This window comes from Saccopteryx bilineata, chromosome 1 (assembly GCF_036850765.1).
Source record: "Saccopteryx bilineata isolate mSacBil1 chromosome 1, mSacBil1_pri_phased_curated, whole genome shotgun sequence".
In the NCBI taxonomy this organism is placed as follows: Eukaryota; Metazoa; Chordata; class Mammalia; order Chiroptera; family Emballonuridae; genus Saccopteryx; species Saccopteryx bilineata.
Window position 1 is genome coordinate 153990524 of NC_089490.1, and position 23184 is coordinate 154013707.

General features: G+C 51.6%; 1 protein-coding gene across 4 annotated transcripts in view; it reads left to right on the top strand.

The window, feature by feature from the left end:
- The window catches only part of DPP9 (dipeptidyl peptidase 9), a 41504-nt gene extending 19894 nt beyond the window's left edge, over window positions 1–21610 (top strand). For 3 of the 4 annotated variants that reach the window (XM_066275218.1, XM_066275236.1, XM_066275228.1), the window contains 13 exons: window positions 441–502; window positions 2013–2113; window positions 3460–3637; window positions 3865–4027; window positions 6855–6934; window positions 9963–10115; window positions 10514–10649; window positions 13147–13292; window positions 14218–14364; window positions 15159–15311; window positions 15929–16071; window positions 17929–18040; window positions 20507–21610. In XM_066275218.1, coding sequence (XP_066131315.1) covers window positions 441–502; window positions 2013–2113; window positions 3460–3637; window positions 3865–4027; window positions 6855–6934; window positions 9963–10115; window positions 10514–10649; window positions 13147–13292; window positions 14218–14364; window positions 15159–15311; window positions 15929–16071; window positions 17929–18040; window positions 20507–20599 — 1667 coding nt within the window. In that variant the 3' untranslated portion in view covers window positions 20600–21610. Of the gene's footprint in view, window positions 1–440; window positions 503–2012; window positions 2114–3459; window positions 3638–3864; window positions 4028–6854; window positions 6935–9962; window positions 10116–10513; window positions 10650–13146; window positions 13293–14217; window positions 14365–15158; window positions 15312–15427; window positions 15563–15928; window positions 16072–17928; window positions 18041–20506 lie in introns of those variants that run through there. The other variant, XM_066275245.1, reaches the window with a different exon arrangement.
- The last annotated feature ends 1574 nt before the right edge of the window (window positions 21611–23184 follow it).

Sequence of the window (23184 nt, forward strand, 5' to 3'; positions counted from 1 at the left end):
TGCACCTCTGGAAGCATGCCTTAGTTGTCCCAAGCTATAAGCCACGTGCCTCCCAGTGAGTTGGGGCCCTGGCTGTGTCACATGGAATGTGTGCCACCTTTCTGCATATTGGTTTTATTATAGATGTGCCTGTCTTCCCAGCCAGATTTCAGGCTTTCCAAAGGCAGGCAGGTGTCTTCCTTGTGTATGTATTCCCCATGACCTCCTCATCAATATCACTTTGTGTCTGGAATGAGGTCCTGGCCCCAAGTCAGGAAGTCCCAAGGACTTTGTGCCTGGATTAGAGAAGGTGATGTGCCCTTTGGGCACCTCTCCTTTCCCTACCTCCAGTGCCAGCTGTCACCTTTTTGTAGGCATCACCCTGCATTCTCCACCCCAACACCTGCTCTCACCCTACATGGGTGACACCTGCTCGGCTCACCTCACTTTCATTTCTGCAGGTAGCAAGAATCCCAAGATCGCCTTGAAGCTGGCCGAGTTTCAAACCGACAGTCAGGGCAAGGTAAGAGGGGCTGGCAAGCCCCGGCAAAGCTTCTGGATGAGAAGAGAGCCTGGGGTATGTGTTGCAAGCTCTTAGATAGTTGAGCAGCATCAGCAGGCTGCTTGTCCCCTTCCCCAGGGCAGGTGTCCCTCTTGGCCAACTGGATCCTAAAGCACTGCCCAGAGCTCTACTTCCAGGCCGGGCTCTGCCACCTCCTGTTGCTCTCCACCTACTCTGAAATGACAAGGTCCTAATCACTTAGGGAGTTGTTGCTCAGGCCTCCACAGTCAGTAGGGCAAGAGAGGCTGTGGCTGAGAAGGGCTGTGGGGACAGGGACTCCAGGCCCCACATGTCAGAGGTTGAAGTTTAGACAAGCTGAGAAAGCCCTCGCATGTTTTTTGCCAAAATACGTTTTTGTGTAATGTTTCAGAAAAAACAAAGCGTACAATAAAATACACTTATTTTTGTAATTGAGGAGTCACTGTTTGTTTTGGGCACAGTTAGGCTCTAACCAAACCCCTTCTCCACTTTTTTTTAAAAAGATTTTATTTATTAATTTTAAAGAGAGGAGAGAAAGAAAGGCCGGAGCAGGGGGAGTGGGAAACATCAACTCTTAGTTGCTTCATGTGTGTGCCTTGACCGGGCAGGCCTGGGATTTCGAACTGGTGACCTCAGCATTCCAGGTTGACTTCTATCCACTGTGCCACCACAGGTCAGGGCCTTTCTCCACTCTTGACCAGAGTATTCTCGTAGATTTGACACAAATATACTCTAAGTGGCTTTGTTTTAACCAGTCCCTGGCTCTGTCAGATGAACATGGTTTTGCAATGGCACGGGTTATACCAACTGAACAGGCAGCTTGTGGGCGTCGTGGTCCAACGGGGTGTGGGACATGCGGAGACCCTATCTGTCTTTTCTCCCCTCAGTCCTGGGGAGATGCCCTGATGGCCACATTTATGATCTAGGAAGCTGTGGGCTCAGAGGCTGTCTTGCCTCGGGCCACCTGGGTCTGCAGTGACAGCTCACATCAGAACCCTGGGTTTCTAGACAATAGGCTATCATAATAAAGGCCTACAGATTGGGTGGCTTAAACAACAGGAGTTTATTGTCTCAGTTATGAAAACTAAAAGTCCGAAATCAAGGTGTCAGAAGGGCTGGTTTTTCCTGAGGGAGGCCATGAGAAAGGACCTGTTCCAGGCCTGTCTTTGGCTTATAGACGGCCACCTTCTTCCTTTGTTTTGTCACAAGACACTCTCCTTATGTGATGCTTGTGGCCACATTTCCCCCTTTTATAAGGATACTAGTCCTATTGAATTGGGGCCACCCTTCTCCTGTATGACGTCATCTTAATTAATTATACCTGCAGCTGCTTTATTTCCAAATTAGGCCCCATTCTGAGGTACCAGGGTGAGGACTTGAACATATGGATTTGGGAGTGGGGAGAGACACAATATGCCCCTAACAGCCGCTGTCTATTTCTGAGTAGCATGTGATGAGGCTGGAGTGTGACCCGAGTCTGTTTTCCCTTCAGATCATCTCGACCCAAGAGAAAGAGCTGGTACAGCCCTTCAGCGTTCTCTTCCCGAAGGTGGAGTACATCGCCCGGGCCGGATGGACCCGGGACGGCAAATAGTGAGTCTGTCTGATGGGATCTAAGTCATTTACATTCAGGATGATAGGTGGGCCACTCCCCTAACCGCTCTCCTAATCCCACCCCCACATCCCATTTCCTATCATAAGAATCATGGAGTCTGACCAGGAGGTGGCGCAGTGGATAGAGCATCAGACTGGGATGTGGAGGACCCAGGTTCAAGACCCCGAGGTCGCCAGCTTGAGCGCGGGCTCTTCTGGTTTGAGTAAAGCTCACCAGCTTGGACCCAAGGTCACTGGCTCGAGCAGGGGGTTGCTCGGTCTGCTATAGCCCCATGGTCAAGGCACATATGAAAGAGCAATCAATGAACAACTAAGGTGTCACAATGAAAAACTAATGATTGATCCTTCTCATCTCTCTCCATTCCTGTCTGTCTGTCCCTCTCTATCCCTCTCTCTGTCTCTGTTTAAAAAAAAATCATGGAGTCACCAAGTGGAAGGGTTCCCATTTCCCTCCTGCTTATATCAGGGACAGACATCTCAAACCAGGGTCCTAAAGCATGGCCTCCTCACCATCATCCCCCCTCTTTTTTTGTGTGAGGCCTGGGAGCCAAGAATGGTTTTTATGTTTTTAAATTATTAGGGATGAAAAACTTCAAAGAATAATAATTTCACACATGAAAATGGTAAGAAATCCACATTTCGGTGTGTATAAATAAAGCTTTTTGGCACAGGGCCACATTCATTCATACAGCTTGTCTGTGGCTGCTTTAACATTACAAGGGCAGAGCTGTATAGTTGTGAAGAAAACTTGTGGCCCTCAGAATTGAAATACTGACTCACTGACCCCTTTACAGAAAGGGTGTGCTTCCTTTGCTCTAAACACTTGCCAGATCCCCTACATAACAGAAACAGCTAGACTCAGGTCCAGCGCCTTGTCAGACCACAGGCTCTTGCTGGACTCCCACATCCCTGCAGTGTTGCTCTTCGATTTGATCTAAGTTGCTCCATTTATGTTGAGATGCTGCATTTTCACTTAACGTACTGACAGTCCCCACTTCAAATACATGTAAGTTAAAAGTTACTAAGTTACAGCAAAGTATGAAGTCAAGGATGGTGTGTGTGGGTGAGGATTTGGCAGAAATTAATGGCATTTTCAATACGCTGCTCTAAGATTTAATGATGTGAAACGTTTCCAGACATCAGGTTATGGAATTCTGTCAGCTCTCCTGTCTTCTCCTCAGCACACATGCCAACTGGGAGACCTGTGTGTTTTAGTGTTACTTAGTCAGATATTGGTGAGGTCAGCAGAGGGGCAGGGGTGATGTTAGACACTGGTTTCCCTCTGCTGGCCCCTGAGGCTGCTGGTTTCTCTTCTGCCCTCTCAGTGCCTGGGCCATGCTCCTGGACCGGCCCCAGCAGCGGCTTCAGCTTGTCTTCCTGCCCCCGGCCCTGTTCATCCCCACCACTGAGAATGAGGAGCAGCGAGTGGCCTTCGCCAGAGCCGTGCCCAGGAATGTCCAGCCATACGTGGTGTACGAGGAGGTCACCAACGTGTGGATCAACGTAAGGGTGGGGAGGTGCTGGGTGTGCATCCCAGGTACCCCACGTGGAGAAACGAGCACCCCACATGGAGAAGCGAGCAAACAGGCCATCCCCTGGCCAAGGAGGGAGACCATCCACGGGGGATGGGGTTTGGCCTCCGCTAAACTCGGCCAGCTGTCAGAGCCTTACCTTCCCTCAGCAGGGTGTGCCACCCCTCCTGACGTGTCTTCTCTCTTCTGCCCGAACAGGTTCATGACATCTTCTATCCCTTCCCCCAGTCAGAGGGAGAGGATGAGCTCTGCTTCATCCGTGCCAATGAAAGCAAGACCGGCTTCTGCCACTTGTACAAGGTCACTGTCGTGTTGCAGCCAAGCGGCTACGACTGGAGCGAGCCTTTCAGCCCTGGGGAAGGTGAGCAAAGTCTGACTAACACCATTGCTCATCAAGGCAGCCATCTGTGATTCAATGAACTGTTTGTTCACTGATCCCACTCTTTGAGCCACCCATGAGAAGGAAGCAGGCCTTTGCTACATGTTATTCACAGCCTGGCGGGTTATCCTAGTTAGCTATTTGTTCACTCAACCATCAGTAGTGATTAAGCACCAGGCCCTTCTAATACTAGGGGTTGGCAAACTATAGCTGCAGGTCAGTTCCAGCCCACTGCCTGTTTCTGTGAAGTTTTATTGGTACATGGTCACACCCATTTATTTATGTGTCCTCTGGCCGTTTTTGCGCCACAGTATAGAGTTGAGTAATGATCCAAAAACAGTGAAAGATGCTGTGCCAGGTGTGATGAGCATGAGAAGGCAAATGCAGCCGATCAAGGTTAGAGAATGAGGGGCTTTCTTTCTAGAATGGCTGGTTAAGAGGATGTCTCTGGATAACGTGCCATGGGGCAGAGACCTGGAAGATGTGGTAAAAGTGGCAGAGGCAGCCACACAAATCGCTTCAGGCCCTGGAGCAGCCCATGCAAAGGTCCTGGGGAAGGGCTGTGACTGGCAGATTAGGGGAACAGCAAGGAGGCTAATGTGACTGGAAAAGAGTGATGGGGAGAGAAGGTGGAGGTGAGGGCAGGGAGGGGATGGAGCAGGTCGTACAGGGCCTTGTGGATCTTGGGGAGGACTTGGGCTGTTATCATTGATCTTATACCAGTTTAAGATGATTCCTGGAGATGCTGTGTATAGTGTAGCCTAAGGGACAAGGAGAAGAGACAGGGACTGGGGTCAGGCAGTGGGGCTGATTTGATTCTGGATGCACTTTGAGTACCACGCCAACATAGCTTGTGGTGGATTTTGGATGTGGAGCTAGGTAGAAGAAGGCACAGAAACCTGGAAGATTATTGGAGGTCTAGTCTGAGACAGAATGACTCTGAAAGAGACAGTTTTAGGGGAGAAAAACCAAGAGGTGGGTTTTGGACATGTTCAAGGTGAAGTGTTCAGTAGTGAGAAAGCTGTGTGGGCAGGTTTTCATGCTTGGAGTTTTGGGGAGCAGAATGTATTTGTGATGGGAGAGTGGCCATCCTTGCACTTGGATGGCATCTTAGCCCCAAGACAGGATGGATCTCCAAAGGACTAAGCCTGGGTAGGACAGCAGTGTGGTCCAGAGTTAAGCTGGGGCTCTTCAAGCTTCAAGAAGGGTTTCCTGGCCCTGGCCGTTTGGCTCAGCGGTAGAGCGTTGGCCTGGCGTGCGGGGGACCCGGGTTTGATTCCCGACCAGGGCACATAGGAGAAGCGCCCATTTGCTTCTCCACCCCCCCCCTCCTTCCTCTCTGTCTCTCTCTTCCCCTCCCGCAGCCAAGGCTCCATTGGAGCAAAGATGGCCCGGGCGCTGGGGATGGCTCCTTGGCCTCGGCCCCAGGCGCTAGAGTGTCTCTGGTTGCGGCAGAGCGACACCCCGGAGGGGCAGAGCATCACCCCCAGAGCGTCGCCCCTGGTGGGCGTGCTGGGTGGATCCCGGTCGGGCGCATGCGGGAGTCTCTGTCTCTCCCCGTTTCCAGCTTCAGAAAGAAAAAGAAAAAAAAAAAAAGAAGGGTTTCCTCTTGGGCATTGTTGACATCAGGGCTGGGTCATCATCTGTGGTGGTTGTCGTGGGCACTGTGAGGATTGAGCAGCATCCCTGACCCTTGTCTACTCCCCAGTCGTGACAACAATAGATGTTCCTGGCCATCCAGGATTGCCGTACAGGTTAGAGGAAGAGCCCACAAAAGAGCCTCAGGCAGCCACCAGCACAGAGGGCAGAGACTCAAGTGAGGATGTATGTGTTCAGGGGGCCAGGAGCCAAGGGTAGCCGGAGTGTCAGCTACGAGGGGTTGAGTAAGGCAGGATCTGAGGAGTGACTGCCAGCTCAGGGTGTTGTCATTCAGAGTTTAATACGGCCATCACAGGTCAGCCAAGCTGTCACTAAGGAGAGTTTTCTTTAGCTTGTTGGTGTTTCTACTTTTTGGTTTGTCTGTTGACTTAACTGACCCCACCAAGCCTTGAGAAGAGTCACTTAAGAAGTCTTCATTTCTACCTCCTGAAATAGGCTTGAGAGCTCGAATTTCACATGGTGGTGGTTGAGTGGAGCTAGCAGCAGGTGCCTCTCAGGAGACCTCCTGCTTTTGATTTGGGCACACCAGGGTTGAGCTGGGCACACTGGGGTTGCCTATCTGTCCTGGGAGGCTGAGGAGCCCAACTGAGTCCCCATCTCGCACTTCCTGTCATGTGTCTCCCATCTGCTCAATTGCAGTTGAACAGATGAGAAGGCATAATCTCATCACTTCAGCTCAGGAGTGAGATCTTTAAAGGCTACATCAGAGTGTCCTGGTGAAGTGGGAGTGAGGCAGGGAGCCTGGAGGAATGCATGAGGAACAGGACAGTCCTTCAGAGAGGGCCCTGCAGGTGTGGTCGGCAGGACCCTCCGGGTCAGGAGAAACATGGGCGTGAATCTGGATGGCTGAGAAGACTCGAGAGCGAAAGGGGGACACAGGGCTCCGAATGGGTTGGAGTGAGGCAAGGGGTCCAGCCGGCTTAGCCATAGCCCATGCCTCAGCAGAGAACCTCATGGGCAGCAGGAGACTTGAGGAGGGGCAGGGCTGGCCTGGGATGCAGGCTGTAGACAGGCATTTGGTGAGCTGTGGGGGCCGGCCTTGGAAGTGTGGGCTTAGGGGTAAGTGCTGTGGTGAACTGGGTCTTGGTGTTTTGTGTCCTCATCAGTGTCCTGGAGTCTCCCTCACCTCTTTTTCTTTTCTTATCTCCAGATGAATTTAAGTGCCCCATCAAGGAGGAGATCGCACTAACCAGTGGTGAATGGGAGGTTTTGGCCAGGCACGGCTCCAAGGTACCAGAGTTTCCATGCACACTTGTCTACACACGTGCGCACGGATACACATGTTCAGGGCCCTCTTCAGCCCTCTCCTGTTTGTGGCTCTACCTGTCCCTGCCTTGCCACTCCTCCCTCTTGCTCTGCTCTGCTCCCTCCACAGCTCCAGCAGGCCCAGGGCTGCAGGGACTGTGGTGGTTTTTTGTTACTGTTCTTTTAGAAGTAAACTCAAGAAGCAGGATTTGTTTTTTTAATTTTTTAATTTTTTTGCCCTTTTAAATTTATTGATTGATTTTTAGAGTGACAGAGAGATGGAGGGAGAGAGAGAGGCACAGAGAAAGAGAAGCATTCATTTGTGTTTCACTTAATTGTGCATTCATTGGTCACTTCCTCTGTGCGCCCTAACTGGATCAAACCCACTATCACTGATGGAGCTACCCGGCCAGGGCTAGGTTTTGACCAGCTAGAGACACCCTGGGTCCAGCATGCAGGGCCTGTTCTGAGCACCCATTGTTGGATCCTGATGGGTAAGGCTTGGCTCATTTTCAGGGTTACCTGGAGCTTTCTGTTATCCTTCCACTCTATTGAAACCATTTGTCCCTGGAAGAACAATTTATGGGATGCCCATTGTGGTTGTCTCACAGCTTCTGATTAGGGCCTACCCTAACACCTGCCCCCAGGAAGGTTAGGAACAAAGGCTGTGGCCACAGGGAAAACCTTCCATTCCCCCAAACACACCATCATAAAAACAGGGCAAGACTTTGCCTCTGGCTACTGTGTCTTCACTGGGGTCCAGGTCTACAAAATTCCATATTTTATAGAGGGCCTTCTTAGTTAGACCTCCAGGCTCCCTACCTTACACCAGCATATATGCCTCCTGGGCCAAAGACATTAAAAATGCTAGCACACGTGTACACCTCACAGCGCTCTTCACAGGGTAAGGAATAGCAATCAAGAAACACTTAAGTGAGCTAGGAGTGACACAGGCAGGCCCAGGTTCTGTAGATAACCGTGTTGGTTACAATGTAACCACACCTGTTGGAATGCCCTGTCACTGACTTGTAAAGACATCACTACAAATTGTTTGAAAGAAACAAGTTATCATTTTTCTAAGACTTTATTCACTTTAGAGAGCAGGGAGGTAAGGGGAAAAAGGAGGGGGGAGCAGGGAGCATCAATTTCCATATATGCCTTGACCAGGCAAGCCCAGGGCAACCTCATTCTGAATGTTCTGGGCTGATGCTTCATCCACTGTGCTACCACAGGTCAGTCCTGAAAAAAAGCAAGCTGTAAAAGCATGGATCATAGTCCTGATTCTGTCAGATTTCACATTTGCATCTTTATGTATGAAGCAAGAGGGCACACAAAGAGACAAGATTGGGCACCCAGAGGTTAAAAGGTGGCTACTCTGTGGCTGTGCTGTGGTCACGGCCAGTCTTGCTGGAGGTGTCCCCCATCCCCCAGCTCATAGCCTAGCCCTGGCCCTTAAGGGGTAGCTGGGTACTAAGACAGTTTCCTCATATGTGAAATGAGACTATCTGATTCTTTCATCTTGACAGCAGGTCTCTCCCGCTTGTCACTGCTGACATTAGGGCCAGATGATTCTCTGTGGGGGCAACTTGGGCACTGAAGGTTTTGAGAAACATCCCTGGCCTCTGCCAAGAGTACTCCCAGTAGTAATAACCAGAGATGTCCCCAGAAGTGGCCCGGTGTCCCCTGGGGGCAGAATCACCCTGGGTGAGGACCCTGCTTTAAAGTAATTTGAAGCCCTTGGCATATGTGGCATCTGGCACACTCACAAGCCCAATCATCACCTCTCTCTGTCACTGTGTGTCACTGTGTTGGCACGTCTTTTTTTTACCCAGAAATTAAAATCCAAAAGTAGCAGCAGCATTTTAAATATTAAAAAAGAGAAAGAGTGACCCTCTATTGCTCCTGGCCGAGGCTGTGTGCCGCTGGCCTGTTTCAGTGCTCCCTTTGGAAAGATGGTGGCCTTGTGGGTCCTGTGCCTGGAGTACTTCCCGGTCCTGCACCTTCTCACATTATCCTTGTGACAAAACCAGCTCTTCACTCTGGGTGGTTTAAGATTTTATGTGCAGAAAACCTTTATTTAAAAAGTATGGCAAAAGTGAATATGTCAGTTTTGTTATAATAACTTAGTCATTCTAGATGAGACTCAAGTCAGAATCCCCTTCGGTCCTCCAGCTGGACCCTGCAGCCTCTTCCCCTCCTTGGCAGTGACCAGAGAGAAATCACTGCAGGTCTTTCTTATTGGCACACATCATCCTAGGGGATTTCTAGAGATTTTTTAGAAAATACAATTTTTTATGGACACAGAGAATTATGCCATAGTTACGGGACAACTACCACCTTTTTGAACAGTCAAGTTGTCACCTTTCTTTAGTCTTAAGAGCACTTTGAGCATGTTTGTCCCTCTATTTTGAAATCCCCTCCCAGGTGAAGTCTTCAGAAACAACTCCCAGGGATGTAATTGCCAGGTCAGAGGATGCACCTTTTTTAAGTGTTTTGCCTCCATGTTGGCAGGTTGCCCCAGGAAGGCAGGGCTTCTTCCCATCCCCAGCGCAGGGCTTTTCTTCTCCTTCTGAGGACATCACCTAAGAATGAAATGGGGTCTGATGGGGGTTCCCCCAAGAAGCAGGTGAGGCAGGGAGGTGCCAGCTCTTAACCCCATCCATCTGTGTCACACAGGTGAGCTGACCCTACTTGGGACCAGGGCCTGGGGCTGGCAGGCCTTTGGGCCCAGGATGTTAGCCTCTGTCCAAATAACTGGACCTTCAGCTCCCACCCAAGATTATGGGCATGCCCAGAGTAATCATCTAGGGTTCTGATTCTGACTTAGCCCAACTAGATCGGGATCTGCTCCTGCCCCACAGGGCCCAAGAAGTATATCTATCCTAGACACTTCTCCAGACAACTTGGGGCATAACGGGTCCCCTGTTGTCTGCACTGGGCCCTCTCTGTGGCGGTAGGGAGGGGGGCACAGGAAGTGTGGGCAGCTTCACAAGGAATCCCTGTATCCCCACAGATCTGGGTCAATGAGGAAACGAAGCTGGTATACTTCCAAGGCACTAAGGACACGCCCCTGGAGCATCACCTCTATGTGGTCAGCTATGAGTCTTCCAGTGAGATTGTGCGCCTCACCACACTTGGCTTCTCCCACAGCTGTTCCATGAGCCAGGTGGGTACTCCCTGAGTCCCAGTGCACTTGGCATCATCCCTGTACCTGCCCTTAGCCTCTTGGAACATTCTAAAACATCAGGCAGCAGCTGAGTATAGGGCCACTCTCCATCCAGGGCAAACACTTGGTAACAGTTTTCTGACTGTAGAACCAGTGAGATGAGTGGCCTCTAACATAAGAAGAATCTGGGTCTGGCCAGAGGATAGATCCCTCTTGACCTCAGTTTACTTATCTTCAAAATTGGGTTGATGGTAATAGCAGAGGCTAGAGTTTTGAGGTTTAATTGAGCACTCATACAGAGTAAAGATGATTAATATTCAGTGAAAGTTGGTGGGTGGTGGGACAAGGGCACAGAATTGGTGTGGGGAGAGGTGCTCAGGCCCCTGTCCTACCTGCAGAATTTCGACATGTTCATCAGCCACTACAGCAGCGTGGGCACACCACCCTGTGTACATGTCTACAAGCTAAGCGGCCCTGATGATGACCCTCTACACAAGCAGCCTTGGTTCTGGGCCAGCATGATGGAGGCAGCCAGTGAGTAGCCCCAGATCCCCTGGGACGCTGACCGAATTCTTTCCCTTGGGAGACACAGTTTGCCCATCTATAAAATGGATGGGCCCCCATTAAATAACATGGATGAGAGGAGGTTGTCCTGGAGGGTATGAAGCAGCGAGTAGACTGGAACCCTGAGTGTTAGGCTCCTTAACACCTGGCCCCTCCCAGCAGCCCCAAGAACTTGTCATCAAACCTGACCCGTGGCCCCAACTGTCCTGTGGGCCCTGCTACCTTGTCCTCAGGGGCAGCTGTCTCCAGGGGCTCAGAGCAGATGTTCTGAAGCCTTCGTAGAGGAAGTCTGAGGGTCAGTCACAAGTGGAGCTTTGGGAAACAGGAGGCAGCTTGTCAGTTTGCCCAGGAGCCTGGAGGGCGGCCTGGACTTTGCTGGGGTGACCCAGGTTTCAATTCCGGTTGCAGAACCATGGGCAAGTCAACTTGTTTTCCTAACATGTTCCTTTGTCTACAAAATGGTACAACATCCATTCATAGGATGAAACTCAAACCCTCAGTACACACAAGACTCTCTCCCTAAGAAGGACGCCCTTCCCTGCCACTTGCAGGATTTTCAGATGTACTGGGAAATGAGAAGCGCTGGCATTTTTACAGTATTTTATGGGCTAGAAAGCATCTTGTTATATCATCACCTCCTGGGACCTCAGTAGATAAAAGCCCTCTTCAACCAGTAGCTCAGTCCATGACTTTCTTCACGTCACCATAGGACGTGACAAGGCAGGACCGTCAGCCCTGGTTTCATGGATGAGGAAGGGTCTTGCACTGCAGCAGAGGAGCAGTGATGGGCACTTTGGTGCCTTGGTGCTCAGCCAAGTTTGCAAGCAGGTAGACTAGGGCACTGTTTTCTGAAACTGCCATTCATACCATGTTTGCAGGCAACCTCTGTGAGTAGTTGGCCAAGTATGGCCAAATCCCACCATGCCCGTCATTTGTATCGTCTGTGGCCGCCGTAGGGCCGCAACAGCTGAGTTGTTTCCACAGAGACACAGAATGTCTCAGCATTTAAAGCCAAAAGTAGGCCCTGGCCGGTTGGCTCAACGGTAGAGCGTTGGCCTGGCGTGCGGGGGACCCGGGTTCGATTCCCGACCAGGGCACATAGGAGAGTGCCCATTTGCTTCTCCACCACCCCCCCCCCCCCTTCCTCTCTGTCTCTCTCTTCCCTTCCTGCAGCCAAGGCTCCATTGGAGCAAAGATGGCCCGGGCGCTGGGGATGGCTCCTTGGCCTCTGCCCCAGGCGCTAGAGTGGCTCTGGTCGTGGCAGAGCGACGCCCCAGAGGGGCAGAGCATCGCCCCCTGGTGGGCAGAGCGCCCCCCCTGGTGGGCGTGCCGGGTGGATCCCGGTCGGGCGCATGCGGGAATCTGTCTGTCTCTCCCCGTTTCCAGCTTCAGAAAAATACAAAAAAAAAAAAAAAAAAGACAAAAGTATTTTCCACCTCTTTCCAGAAAGCACCCAAAAACCCTTAACATACATTAACACTTATTTTTCTTTTATTTATTTAACTTTTTTTTTTTTTTTCAGAGACAGAATGAGAGTCAGCGAGAGGGATAGATAGGGACAGACAGACAGGAACGAAGAGAGATGAGAAGCATCAATCATCAGTTTTTCGTTGTGGCACTTTAGTTCATTGATTGCTTTCTCATATGTGCCTTGACCGCGGGCCTTCAGCAGACAGAGTGACCCCTTGCTTGAGCCAGCGACCTTGGGTCCAAGCTGGTGAGCTTTTGCTCAAACCAGATGAGCCCGTGCTCAAGCTGGCGACCTCAGGGTCTCGAACTTGGGTCTTCCGCATCCCAGTCCAACATTCTATCCACTGCGCCACCGCCCAGTCAGGCTACTTATTTATTTAACTCTTAAATCAATACTGTTTACTTGAATAAAATTATTTTAAAGGCTTTTTATCACCATCATGATCCAAACACCAGTGTTGCTTTGCAAAAATGAAAGTAATTATAAAAGTCAGGGAGAGCCCTGGCCAGGTTGCTCAGTTGGTTAGAGCACCAAGATTTATCCTGAAACACCAAGATTTGGGTTTGATCACTGGTCATAAATAATTAGAACAACGATCCTTCCTTCCTCCCTTCCTTCCTTCCTTCCATCCATCCATCCATCCATCCATCTCTCCATCTCTCTCCTCTCCTTTTCTCTCTCAAAATTAAAAATTAAAAAATCAGAGAGAAGCAGACCATGAAACTGGTTGTTAGTCAAATTCTAGATTTGTTGTCACTTCCATAAGGGATCGGCTAGTATCGGGCTGCTGAAGCCGATTCTGGGCCAGGCTGTATCCTGGTGCACAAGCAGCCACAGGGTACAGTCACTCTGGCCCTCTGATTTAAAAAATCTTTGGGAAACATAGAATGGGGTGCTTCCAGCCCATCCTCAGTGGGTGGGGACCAGGCAGTAGAGTGTGAGTGTTGGCTGGCTATGGGCTCTTGCCTGTTTAGTATGGTATCTCTGTCTCTGCAGGCTGCCCCCCTGATTACGTGCCCCCGGAAATCTTCAACTTCCAAACGCGGTCTGATGTTCGGCTCTATGGCATGATCTACAAGCCACATTCTGTGCAACCAGGGAAGAAGCACCCCACCGTCCTCTTTGTGTACGGAGGCCCCCAGGTGGGTGCTGGCCCTGCTCCCCACACCGCCTCCCTCCATGCCAGGACTCAGGTGCCCCACCTTATCCCTGATGACCTCCTGCTCCCCTTCTCCTGCTGATGCTCCCTTGTCCCTTTGGAAAACCCTTCCTCACGCCCATGTATTCATTTGAGCCAACTGCCCAGTAGTGATCCACTCTCACCCATGGTCACCAGTATGGAGACAGAGGTGGCCAGGGGCCTGAAGCCCAGTTCTCTGAGAAGAGGACAGGGCCAACCTGGCAGGTTCATCTAAGACAGTGTGTGGGCAGCTGTGTTAGGCCTTTGGTATTACACACTGGTTCTCACTTGGTGGTGTTCTGTCATGGGGGGACACTGAATGATGTCTGGGAACATTTGTAGTTGTCACAACTGGGGGAAACACTCCTTGCATCGATGGGTGGAAGCCCAGGAATGTTGTCTACACTCCAGTGCCCAGGATGCCCCCTTCCCTTCCTACAGAATGATAAGGCCCTGAGTAGTAACAGTGAGTAGCTAGTTTAAGTCAAATTCCTCAGAGAAAGTAACTGGTGTTGTCACTAGCTGCTTCCCCCACCAGCTTTGTATCTGCTTTTTAGAGATAACTGAAGGGTAAAAAAGAGGCAGAATATGGCTAAAGAAATAAGAGAAGATTTCAGGGAGGGCCTAACTGAGAAGAGAGCTTGATAGGGGCCTTCCTTTCTGTAGTACACAGTAGGCACAAGGCCTGGTGCGGCGTAGGCCACTCTCATCTTCCACTCCCCCGTGTCCAGAACACCCTTCTGGGACACTCATCACCTCAGTACAGAGGCCTTGATTAGGCTGTCATGCTGGCATCGGGGCCATCTAGCCCATTCTGTCTTGCATCTCATGCTGGATTTCTTACCACTTGCCCAAAGCCCCATGTCCTCGCTTGCATTCCCCCACAGGTGCAGCTGGTAAATAACTCCTTCAAAGGAATCAAGTATTTGCGCCTCAACACGCTAGCATCTCTGGGCTACGCCGTGGTTGTGATTGATGGCAGGGGCTCATGTCAGCGAGGGCTCCGGTTTGAAGGGGCCCTGAAAAACCAAATGGTAACTTCCCTTCCCAGTCTCTGGGCCCTTCCTTGTGGTGAAGGGAGATCTAGGTTTTGTTGGCTCAGGATTTGGGGTGGCTCTGGGGTACCTCCTTCAAGGACCATCCTGGCCAGGATGCCAGGCATAAGTGGAGGGTCTTTTTGGAACCAAGGGGAATATCTGCTTTGCTGCTCACCTCTGAGCTTCACCCCATGGGGGGTAGATATACACCCTTCTGGTACCTGAAACCAGACATAGCCAGACATGTCAGTATAGGCCCACTCAGCAGGAAGCACCAAGGACTGGGCCGGGCAGGGGCTGGTGGCTGTAGAAGAGGTGCTAATGATGATGGCTGTGTTGATGGCGATGATGGTGGTGATAATGGTGATGAGGTGGTGATGGTAATCATGGTGAGGTGGGAGGAGGAGGGTGGAGATGATGATGTTGATTCATTGGCCAGGCCTCTGTGTGCAGGACATTCACCATGTTGTGTCACCCTTGTGTCCACCGTGAAATGGGTCCTCTTTGGTTTAACACTCTCATTTTTGTGATATGAAAACTGAGGCCCAGAGAGGGTTTGTGACTTTCTCAGAGTTACCACCCAGGAAATAGCAGGGCAGGGTTGGTGCTGGGCCTGTCTGACCACTGCGTGAGAGAGCAGGCAGAGTGTGAATGGGGCCCGGAGAAAGGAGTATCTTCTAGAAAGCTGCTTTGGTTCAAGAGGGAGAGGATATTCATAAGGGACAGAGGTGGGACAGCAGGGTGCACATCTGGGAGGAGGCCACTGAGAGGTTCCCGGCCTCATCCCCCAGGGCCAGGTGGAGATTGAGGACCAGGTGGAAGGTCTGCAGTTCGTGGCTGAGAAGTATGGCTTCATTGACCTGAGCCGCGTGGCCATCCACGGCTGGTCATACGGAGGCTTCCTCTCACTCATGGGGCTGATCCACAAGCCCCAAGTGTTCAAGGTGGGTACCGCCCCCACCCCCTCCCTCTTTTCTGCCAGCACCCGCCCATGCCCCTTGGAGTTCCTGGGGGAGGCATCTCGGCAGGGGCTTTGCCACGTGGCTGTTTCTCCCCGCAGCAGCCCCACGGGGCCGAGCCCCCCTCCTCATTGCCCGCCACTGCTGACCCCAGGATGGCATCCGGCTGCACAAAACCCCACCAGCAGCTCTCTGTGGGAGGCTGAGCCTGGGACCCCGGCCTCGGATGGGCAGAGGTGGGGCATGGTGTGAAGAGCATCGGGGGAGGGGCCCCCAGGCCGGCGGCACTGTCCGGGCACCGCGGGGCGGCGATGAGGAGGAGGAGGCAGAAAGGCAGTGGGACCAGGGAGGGGCCGATTCTGGCCTAAACGTGCCCATTCAGTTCACCATCCCTCAGTAGCACACGGTCCATGGGGGTACATGGTCTGAGGGCCCCTCCCTGCCAGCCCCCCCATCCCCATGAGCATGCCCTCTCATGTCCTCCGGGGACAGCCCCAGGACAGCCAGTTGAACAAGGGCTCCTGGAACCTGACCTGTGTGCGTGTGTCTCTCCTCTCCTTTCTCTCTGTCTCCCTGCCCTGTCTGTCCACTGTGGCCTTCAGGTGGCCATTGCAGGTGCCCCAGTCACAGTCTGGATGGCCTATGACACAGGGTATACGGAACGCTACATGGACATCCCGGAAAACAATCAGCTTGGCTATGAGGCGGGTTCCGTAGCCCTGCATGTGGAGAAGCTGCCCAACGAGTAAGGCCCCTACCTGCCCTGGAAGTTCTGTGTCACTGAGGCCCTCCTGCCTCTGATGCTGTGCTCCTATGGCTTATGCTCCTCCCTCTCTCTGCTTGAGCCTCGCAGCCCGTCCTGTAGCCCTGTCTGCTCTGCTCTTTGCAGAAAGTGGGTACCTGGGTGCTCTGGGAGGGAGGCCCCAGCCCTGCCCTCAGAAAGCTCAAAGGAAGGTTCTAGATAAGGTAGTGAGGGTACCCTCACTGCCTAAACACATGGTCCACCAGGGGCCCATCAGTTTGTCTTCAGCTTGAATAGCTTCTGTCTTGTGGGTGTTGACACTCTGTGGTTTGGAACTCAGGTCCATGTGGTTGTAACATCAGGTTCATTGAACCAGCTCAGATGTCCCAGTCAGTGATTGGCAGACTCGTTAGTCAACAGAACCAAATATCAACAGTACAGCGATTGAAATTTTTTTTTGAAAGCCAAATTTTTTAAACTTAAACTATATAAGTAGGTACATTCCTTATCGAGATAGTGCCCACATGTGGTATTTTGTGGGAGAGCCACACTCAAGGGGCCAAAGATCCATATGTGGTTCGCAAGCCTCAGTTTGCCAATCCGGATCCCAGGTCATTGGCATTGGTGTCTGATTCTCTGATTGACAGAAATCAGAGTTGCCACTTGCTGCTGTGGCTGTCTGAATATATCCTGTGGTTCTATGCCTTTCATGCTGGGGTTCCCATTACTATTTGACCCCTGCTGGGCCCCTCTCTCCATGAGGTTCCTCTCCTTGTCTGAAGTGTGACCTGGGCTCCCTGGGGATGCCAACCTGCAGCCAAACTTAGAACCCCCTGCTCTATATAAGCCATCCACTTTTAAGTTCACATTCATTCACATCCACTGACATAATAAGTCCACCAAGACAGGCACAGATTGTTGGTTGCTAGGAGATGGGAGTGACTGCTGATAGGCATAGGACTTTGCTTTGAGGTATTGGAATGTTCTGGAACTAGGTAGAAGTGATAGTTGTACAACCTTGTGAATGAACTAAATGATAAAAGAGTTAACTTTAAGCTATTTGAACTTCACCTCAATAAATTATTTTTTAAAATTTGTGTGTGTGTGTGTGTGTGTGAGAGAGAGAGAGAGAGAGAGAGAGAGAGAGAGAGAGAAAGGAGGGGAGACAGCAAGGCAGATGCCCCCATACTCCCTGACCAGGCACCTGGCAACCCTAGGACCAATGCTTGAGTACTGAGCTATTTTTAGCATCTGAGGCCAGTGTACTCCAGTGGAGCTATCTTCAGTGCCCAGGGCCATGCTCGAACCAATCAAGCCACTGGCTGCAAGAGGGGAATAGGGAGAGAAGGAGGAGAGGGAGCGGGGAGAAGCAGATGGTCACTTCTTCTGTGTGCCCTGACTGGGAATTGAACCCAGAATGTCCATATGCCAGGCTGACGCTCTCCACTGAGCCACTGGCCAAGGCCAAAACTTTTAAAAATATGGTTCTTCTGCCACTCTTGCCACATTTAAAGTGTGCAGTAGCCACATCTAATGGTGATGGTAGTTACCTTTGGGCTGGTCAGGTCTAGAACATTCTATCATCCCAGAGTATCTCTGGGACACACTGCTCTAACAGTTTCCTGTGGTTCAGGGCATTGTACACACAGCCAAGAACACCCTTCTCCCCTTGAAGGAAATGAGGGGGGTCTCCCTGAGCCACCAGTTGTGCCTCCCCACACCACCCTGCCACTTCAAAAGTTCTGCCACTGTATGTTGCTTCTATCCTTGCTACCCTTGGGCTGGAGAGGGACTCAGACTAACTGCCTCAGGGCAGGAGAGGAGGTCCTGCCTCTAATCTTCACCCACCTTGTCTTTCAGGCCCAACCGTCTGCTCATCCTGCATGGCTTCCTGGATGAGAACGTGCACTTTTTCCACACAAACTTTCTTGTCTCCCAACTGATTCGAGCCGGAAAACCTTACCAGCTCCAGGTGGGTGGCCCCTGAATGCTTTTGGCCCCTCTCAAGAGTTGGCAGCATTGGCAGTAGTGATTGGGGTGGTATCACCTTCCACTGCATTTGCCACTATCCCCAGGGCATTTGTGATCACCCTACACTGCCCGCCTCCATCCCCTCCCTGGTCTCCCTGTATCCAACATTCATTTGTCATTTATTCAGCAATCATGGGTTGATCACTCAGGGTCTGTGCTGCCCTTAGTGCTGGGAACATCAGGAGAGCATGGCTAGACCCGCCCCAGCCTGGGGCCTAGTGGAGCAAGGTCAATACTACTGAAACTGTTACAGACATAGGTTTTATTTTAAACCAAGAAACTTTCCAGGGTTTTGAAAGCACCTAGGTGATGTGCTACCTTGACCAGGATGTCTAAGAAGAATTCCCTGAGGTGACTGAGTGGGGGGTCAGCCAGGCCCAGGTAGGGGGAGAAGGTGTGTGGAGGACACCAGACATAGGAAACTAGTTGGAGGGAGCAGCTCAGGGACAGAAGACTAGGGTGACTACTGGAGTAAGTTAGAGAGGAGTTGGAGACCAGGGAGGGAGGGTGTGGGGGGAGGGGCAGTGCTTTAGTAGTAAGGGGGTGGGCCTTGGGTGAGGGAGCGGAACCTTGCCTGAATTTTGTTCTAAAGATCAGGATTGGTGTCCAGAAGCAGGACTGTGACTGGGCACACACTTGCCAGACTTGGCAGGAGCGAGTCAGGCAGAGCTTCTGTTGGGGTGAAGGACTGTTGAAGCACCTCTCAGCAGCCCCACCCCCAACCACACATGCTCCCGTACATTGGCCAGAGGCAGCTGTAGATCAGGGCAAAAGTCAGATAGGACCAGGATGGGACCTCAGATGTCCCTCTGAGCCTGAAATCTTGAGCCAGTTAGGTGGGATAGTTGTTCCTTCCCATGTGGTTGTAGGTGGCAGGTCTGTTAACCTCAGGCCTCACTTCTTCATCTGTGAAATGACAACACCGCCTCCCGGTGAGGCTGTGAGGGCCAAATGGGCTCTCTCAGGGAAAACATTTAACACATGGGACTTTTTCTGAGCCCCCATATCCCCAAGAGGCTAAAAGTGAGATAACAAGTCAGTTGGGTGTGGGAACGGGGTACCCCCTGATGGAGAAGGAAGGCACCCTGTCTTCTGGTTCAGATAACATGACACAGTGGGACTGGGAGGCTGGCAGCCGCTGTTTGTTCATGCATCATATTTGTCATGTGCCATTCCCTGGGCTCAGCCTGGCAGCACTGTGGGGAGCCAGACAGACCCTCTTCTTGCCCTCATAGCCCAAGAGGAGGAAGAAGTAACCAGGCAACCAGAAGTCATGGTGGTGTGAAGGGATGAGGGCAGCAGAGTCTGTTCTAGGTAGTGCCAGTGCCCCAGTGGGAATACACTGGGGTCTGTGAGATAGCAGGACCCGGGAGGCCAGGTCTTGATGTCAGGCTAGCAAGTCCTTGCAGAGCTCTGAGGTGGGGTTTAGTCCGATCAGACTTACGATGCATCCAGGGATGGATTAAAGAAGGCAGGAGTGGAGGAAGGGAGAACGCTGGGCAGTTTGATGCATTTCCAGGGTAATGGGCTAGGACAGTGGTCATGGGCCTGGAGAGGTAGGAATAGTTTAGTGTAGAAACCCACCTCACTGGATAGAAGAAGTGAGGAGTAGGCCTTCTGGCCCTAGTACTAGCTAAGTTCTTTGGGAGAGCCTGGAACAGGTTTCATGAATATCCCATGAGCCTCTAGGGTCCATCTGGAGCTATTAGAGTGTGGGAATGGGGTAAGAAGCAAGATCTGTGCCCCTGTTGCTGGGCTGCCTGAACTGAATCACCTCAGTCATGTTTCAGGGACTGGGTGATTCCTTGGGCATGGCCCTTGGCACCAACATGTGCCGCCCTTCTCTGGGGATGATCCCCTTTAAAGTGGTCAGGGGACCCAGAAAACACTTGGCAAAGCCTGGGAGGAGGCTATGCTGGGGCCCTTACTGTGTGTAATCCAAAGGTGGCCTTTTCATAAAGTGGAAATGGCTCCTGAAGCTTGGAGTTCTGGCCTCTCCACTGAGATGGGTTCGTGGCACCTCTTTAGGTTTGGGGAACAGAATGGCAGTACCGTTTCTTAAATTTTTCATATATGTAAGTGCCTTCTGTTTTAGAGACCTTCAGAAAGACCTGCAAGGTCCAAATTCTTCCCCCCAACTAGTGAGGGGGACAGCTGCAGTCATGGAGATGGTCACTTGCCTGGTTATACAGAGAGTCAACTGGCAGAAGGGGGTATTAGAATCCAGTTTTGTCAGCACAGGCCTTGTGCTCTTATGTTCCACCCAGGAGGGGTTGGTGACCCACACCTGCCCCTGGGGGAGATGTCCTGAGCCAGAAAGGGAGAGGGGCTCCAGAGTGCAGGATTAAGCCAGCAACTCCAGCAGGGTCCCTTGGTGCCACCAGCCCTGTGTTCTCTGTCTCCCCAGATCTACCCCAACGAGAGACACAGTATTCGCTGCCCCGAGTCCGGTGAGCACTATGAAGTCACGCTGCTGCACTTTCTACAAGAATACCTCTGAGGGCCCATGGGCACTCGGCCGCACATTTAGAGCACAAGTGGCTTCCCTGCCGCCGCCACCACCACCGCTGCTGCCATCACCACCAGGGGACCAGGCGGGAAGGACCCAGTGGCCTTGCAGGCCTCCCCACCCCACAGTACCCTCTCCACAGCCTCTGCTGGACTGCCCCAGGCCCAAGAGCCACTGCCTTCATGACTCAACGCCTTTTATCATTTTTTTAAATGCTTCTGGGTTCTTCACCTACTGCTTCTGGTTGCCAAGATGGAGAGATAAGGCTGACATCCACGAGGCACTTCCTAAAGCCGTCCGCTCCTCTCCCCGTTGTCCAGGAGCAGAAGGCCTGAACTCCACCGGGCGCTGGAGAGGCTGGGCCTGCCTTCTGGGCCCTGACCCACTCTGCACCCAGCACAGAAGCATGCGATTGCCTTTCCTAAACCCCCCCCACTTCCTACTTGTGTTTTGTTTTGGGGATGTTTTTAATAATTATTTAAAAGACAAAGCAAGGGGTGCCCAAATCTAGAATTGGGGTCTGCCACTGAGCTGTGGGGTTCAGCCCAGCCAGCACCTAGTGAGCCCCACCTCTTTTAAAGCCCTGAGTGGGGAGTGGTGGCCAGCAGGTATGAGAGATGGTGCACGTGGCGAAGGGCAGCCCTCCTGGGCCCGCCTCTCCCCAGCTTTCAGGCAGGCTCTGAACTCATCCAGCTTCGGTCTCTGCTGGCCAGCGGCTGCCGCCCACTCCACAGCCTTCTGGCCACACATGTCTACCTGGCCTGCACAGACCAGATTCCGGGGTTGGGAGTGGAACCATCCCCGCCTCAGGGTTATCTTTCCTCCTTCCTTTCCCTCCCTGCCAAGAGTTCTTCCAGGGGCGGGCAAAAAAAAGAAGGAAAAAAAACCCCACCAGAAACAAACCACCTCTACATATTATGGAAAGAAAATATTTTTGTCGATTCTTATTCTTTTATAATTATGCGTGTAAGAAGTAGGCTCATTAAACGATTCCAGTTGGAAGCGTTGCCACCTGCCTGAGTTTCCTTTTAAGCCCTGGGGGTGGTAGTGGGGATCTTCCTAAGGTACAGGGTCCAGCAGGTGACTGAGCCCAAGGCACAGCAGTCTTTGCAGTCAGCCCCAGTTGCCATGGCACAAAAGGGGGAGGGGCACCGTGCCCTGAATGGAAGATGTCCCCACTCCCTTCAGAGTGGTCCAATGAGGACAGTCCAGCCATCCTGATGTCACTTGGGGACCCAGCATAGGATGTGGCAGGTGGACCAGATGGCCCCTCAAGCCTACCCAAGACAACTGCACAACTTAAGGTGCAGCATCTTTTTGGCTGAATGCTCTGTGGTCCACCATTACTTCCTTTTGCTGCTGTGTTTGTCCAGAGGCTTGACTAATTCAGCGGTTAGGAGAGCCCCCTCTTCATGTTTGTCCCAATAACAGAGAGGCCTAGGAAACTGGAGACAACACGCATGGTACTTGAGTTTCTGACAGCAGGATGGCCTTGCTGAGTGTGATCTCCCTTTCCATTCTTTGGGAAGCTCCACTTTTATTTCTAATGGCTTAAAAAAAGACACTTCAGTACACAAGGACAAAGAGGAAAGTTGCCCTCCTTCCCAGGAGGTAACTCCTCCTCAGTCTCTAGTTTTAATAGCTGCCCCTCAGTCTCTTTGGCTTTGTGAATGTGCTATAATTGATTTTGCACCGATCAAGGGGTAATATAAGTTATTCTGGGCTTTTTGTATTAATCAGTATAAATCAGGTCAGTTGGCCTCCTCTGTGAAGAGCCAGATAGTAAATATTTTGGACTTTGTGGGCCAGATAGCCTGTGTTCCCACTACTCAACTTTGCCGTTGTAGTTCAGAAGCAGCCACCAATGACATGTAAATGAGTAGGCATGGCTGTGTGCCAATAAAACTTACTTTATAAAATCAGGCAGCTGGCCTGATTTGACCCACAGGCTATAATTGGACAACCCTTGGTATAAATGATACTGCAACCAATAGCCTTGTACATATTTTGGGAATATGTTTGAGTTTATTGGACAAATTCCTAGAATTTCAAAAGGCATATTCATTTTTAAAGAAATGAAGAACACTGCTAAATTGCCTTCCAAAGAGAACACCTCACTGTACGCTTTTGCCTAGAGGGAGGGAGTGTGCCAGTTTCTCTGTTCCTTTACCAGTATTATATATTATCAAACATTTTTTTTTTTTGTATTTTTATGAAGCTGGAAACGGGAAAGATAGACTCCCGCATGCGCCCAACCGGGATCCACCCGGCACGCCCACCAGGGGGCGATGCTCTGCCCCTCTGGGGCGTCACTCTGTTGCGACCAGAGCCACTCTAGCGCCTGGGGCAGAGGCCAAGGAGCCATCCCCAGAGCCCGGGCCATCTTTGCTCCAATGGAGCCTCGCTGTGGAAAGGGAAGAGAGACAGAGAGGAAGGAGAGGGGGAGGGGTAGAGAAGCAGATGGGTGCTTCTGTGTGCCCTGGCCAGGAATTGAACCCGGGACTTCTACACGCCAGGCCGACACTCTACCACTGAGCCAACCGGCCAGGGCCTTATCAAACATTTTTACCTTCACC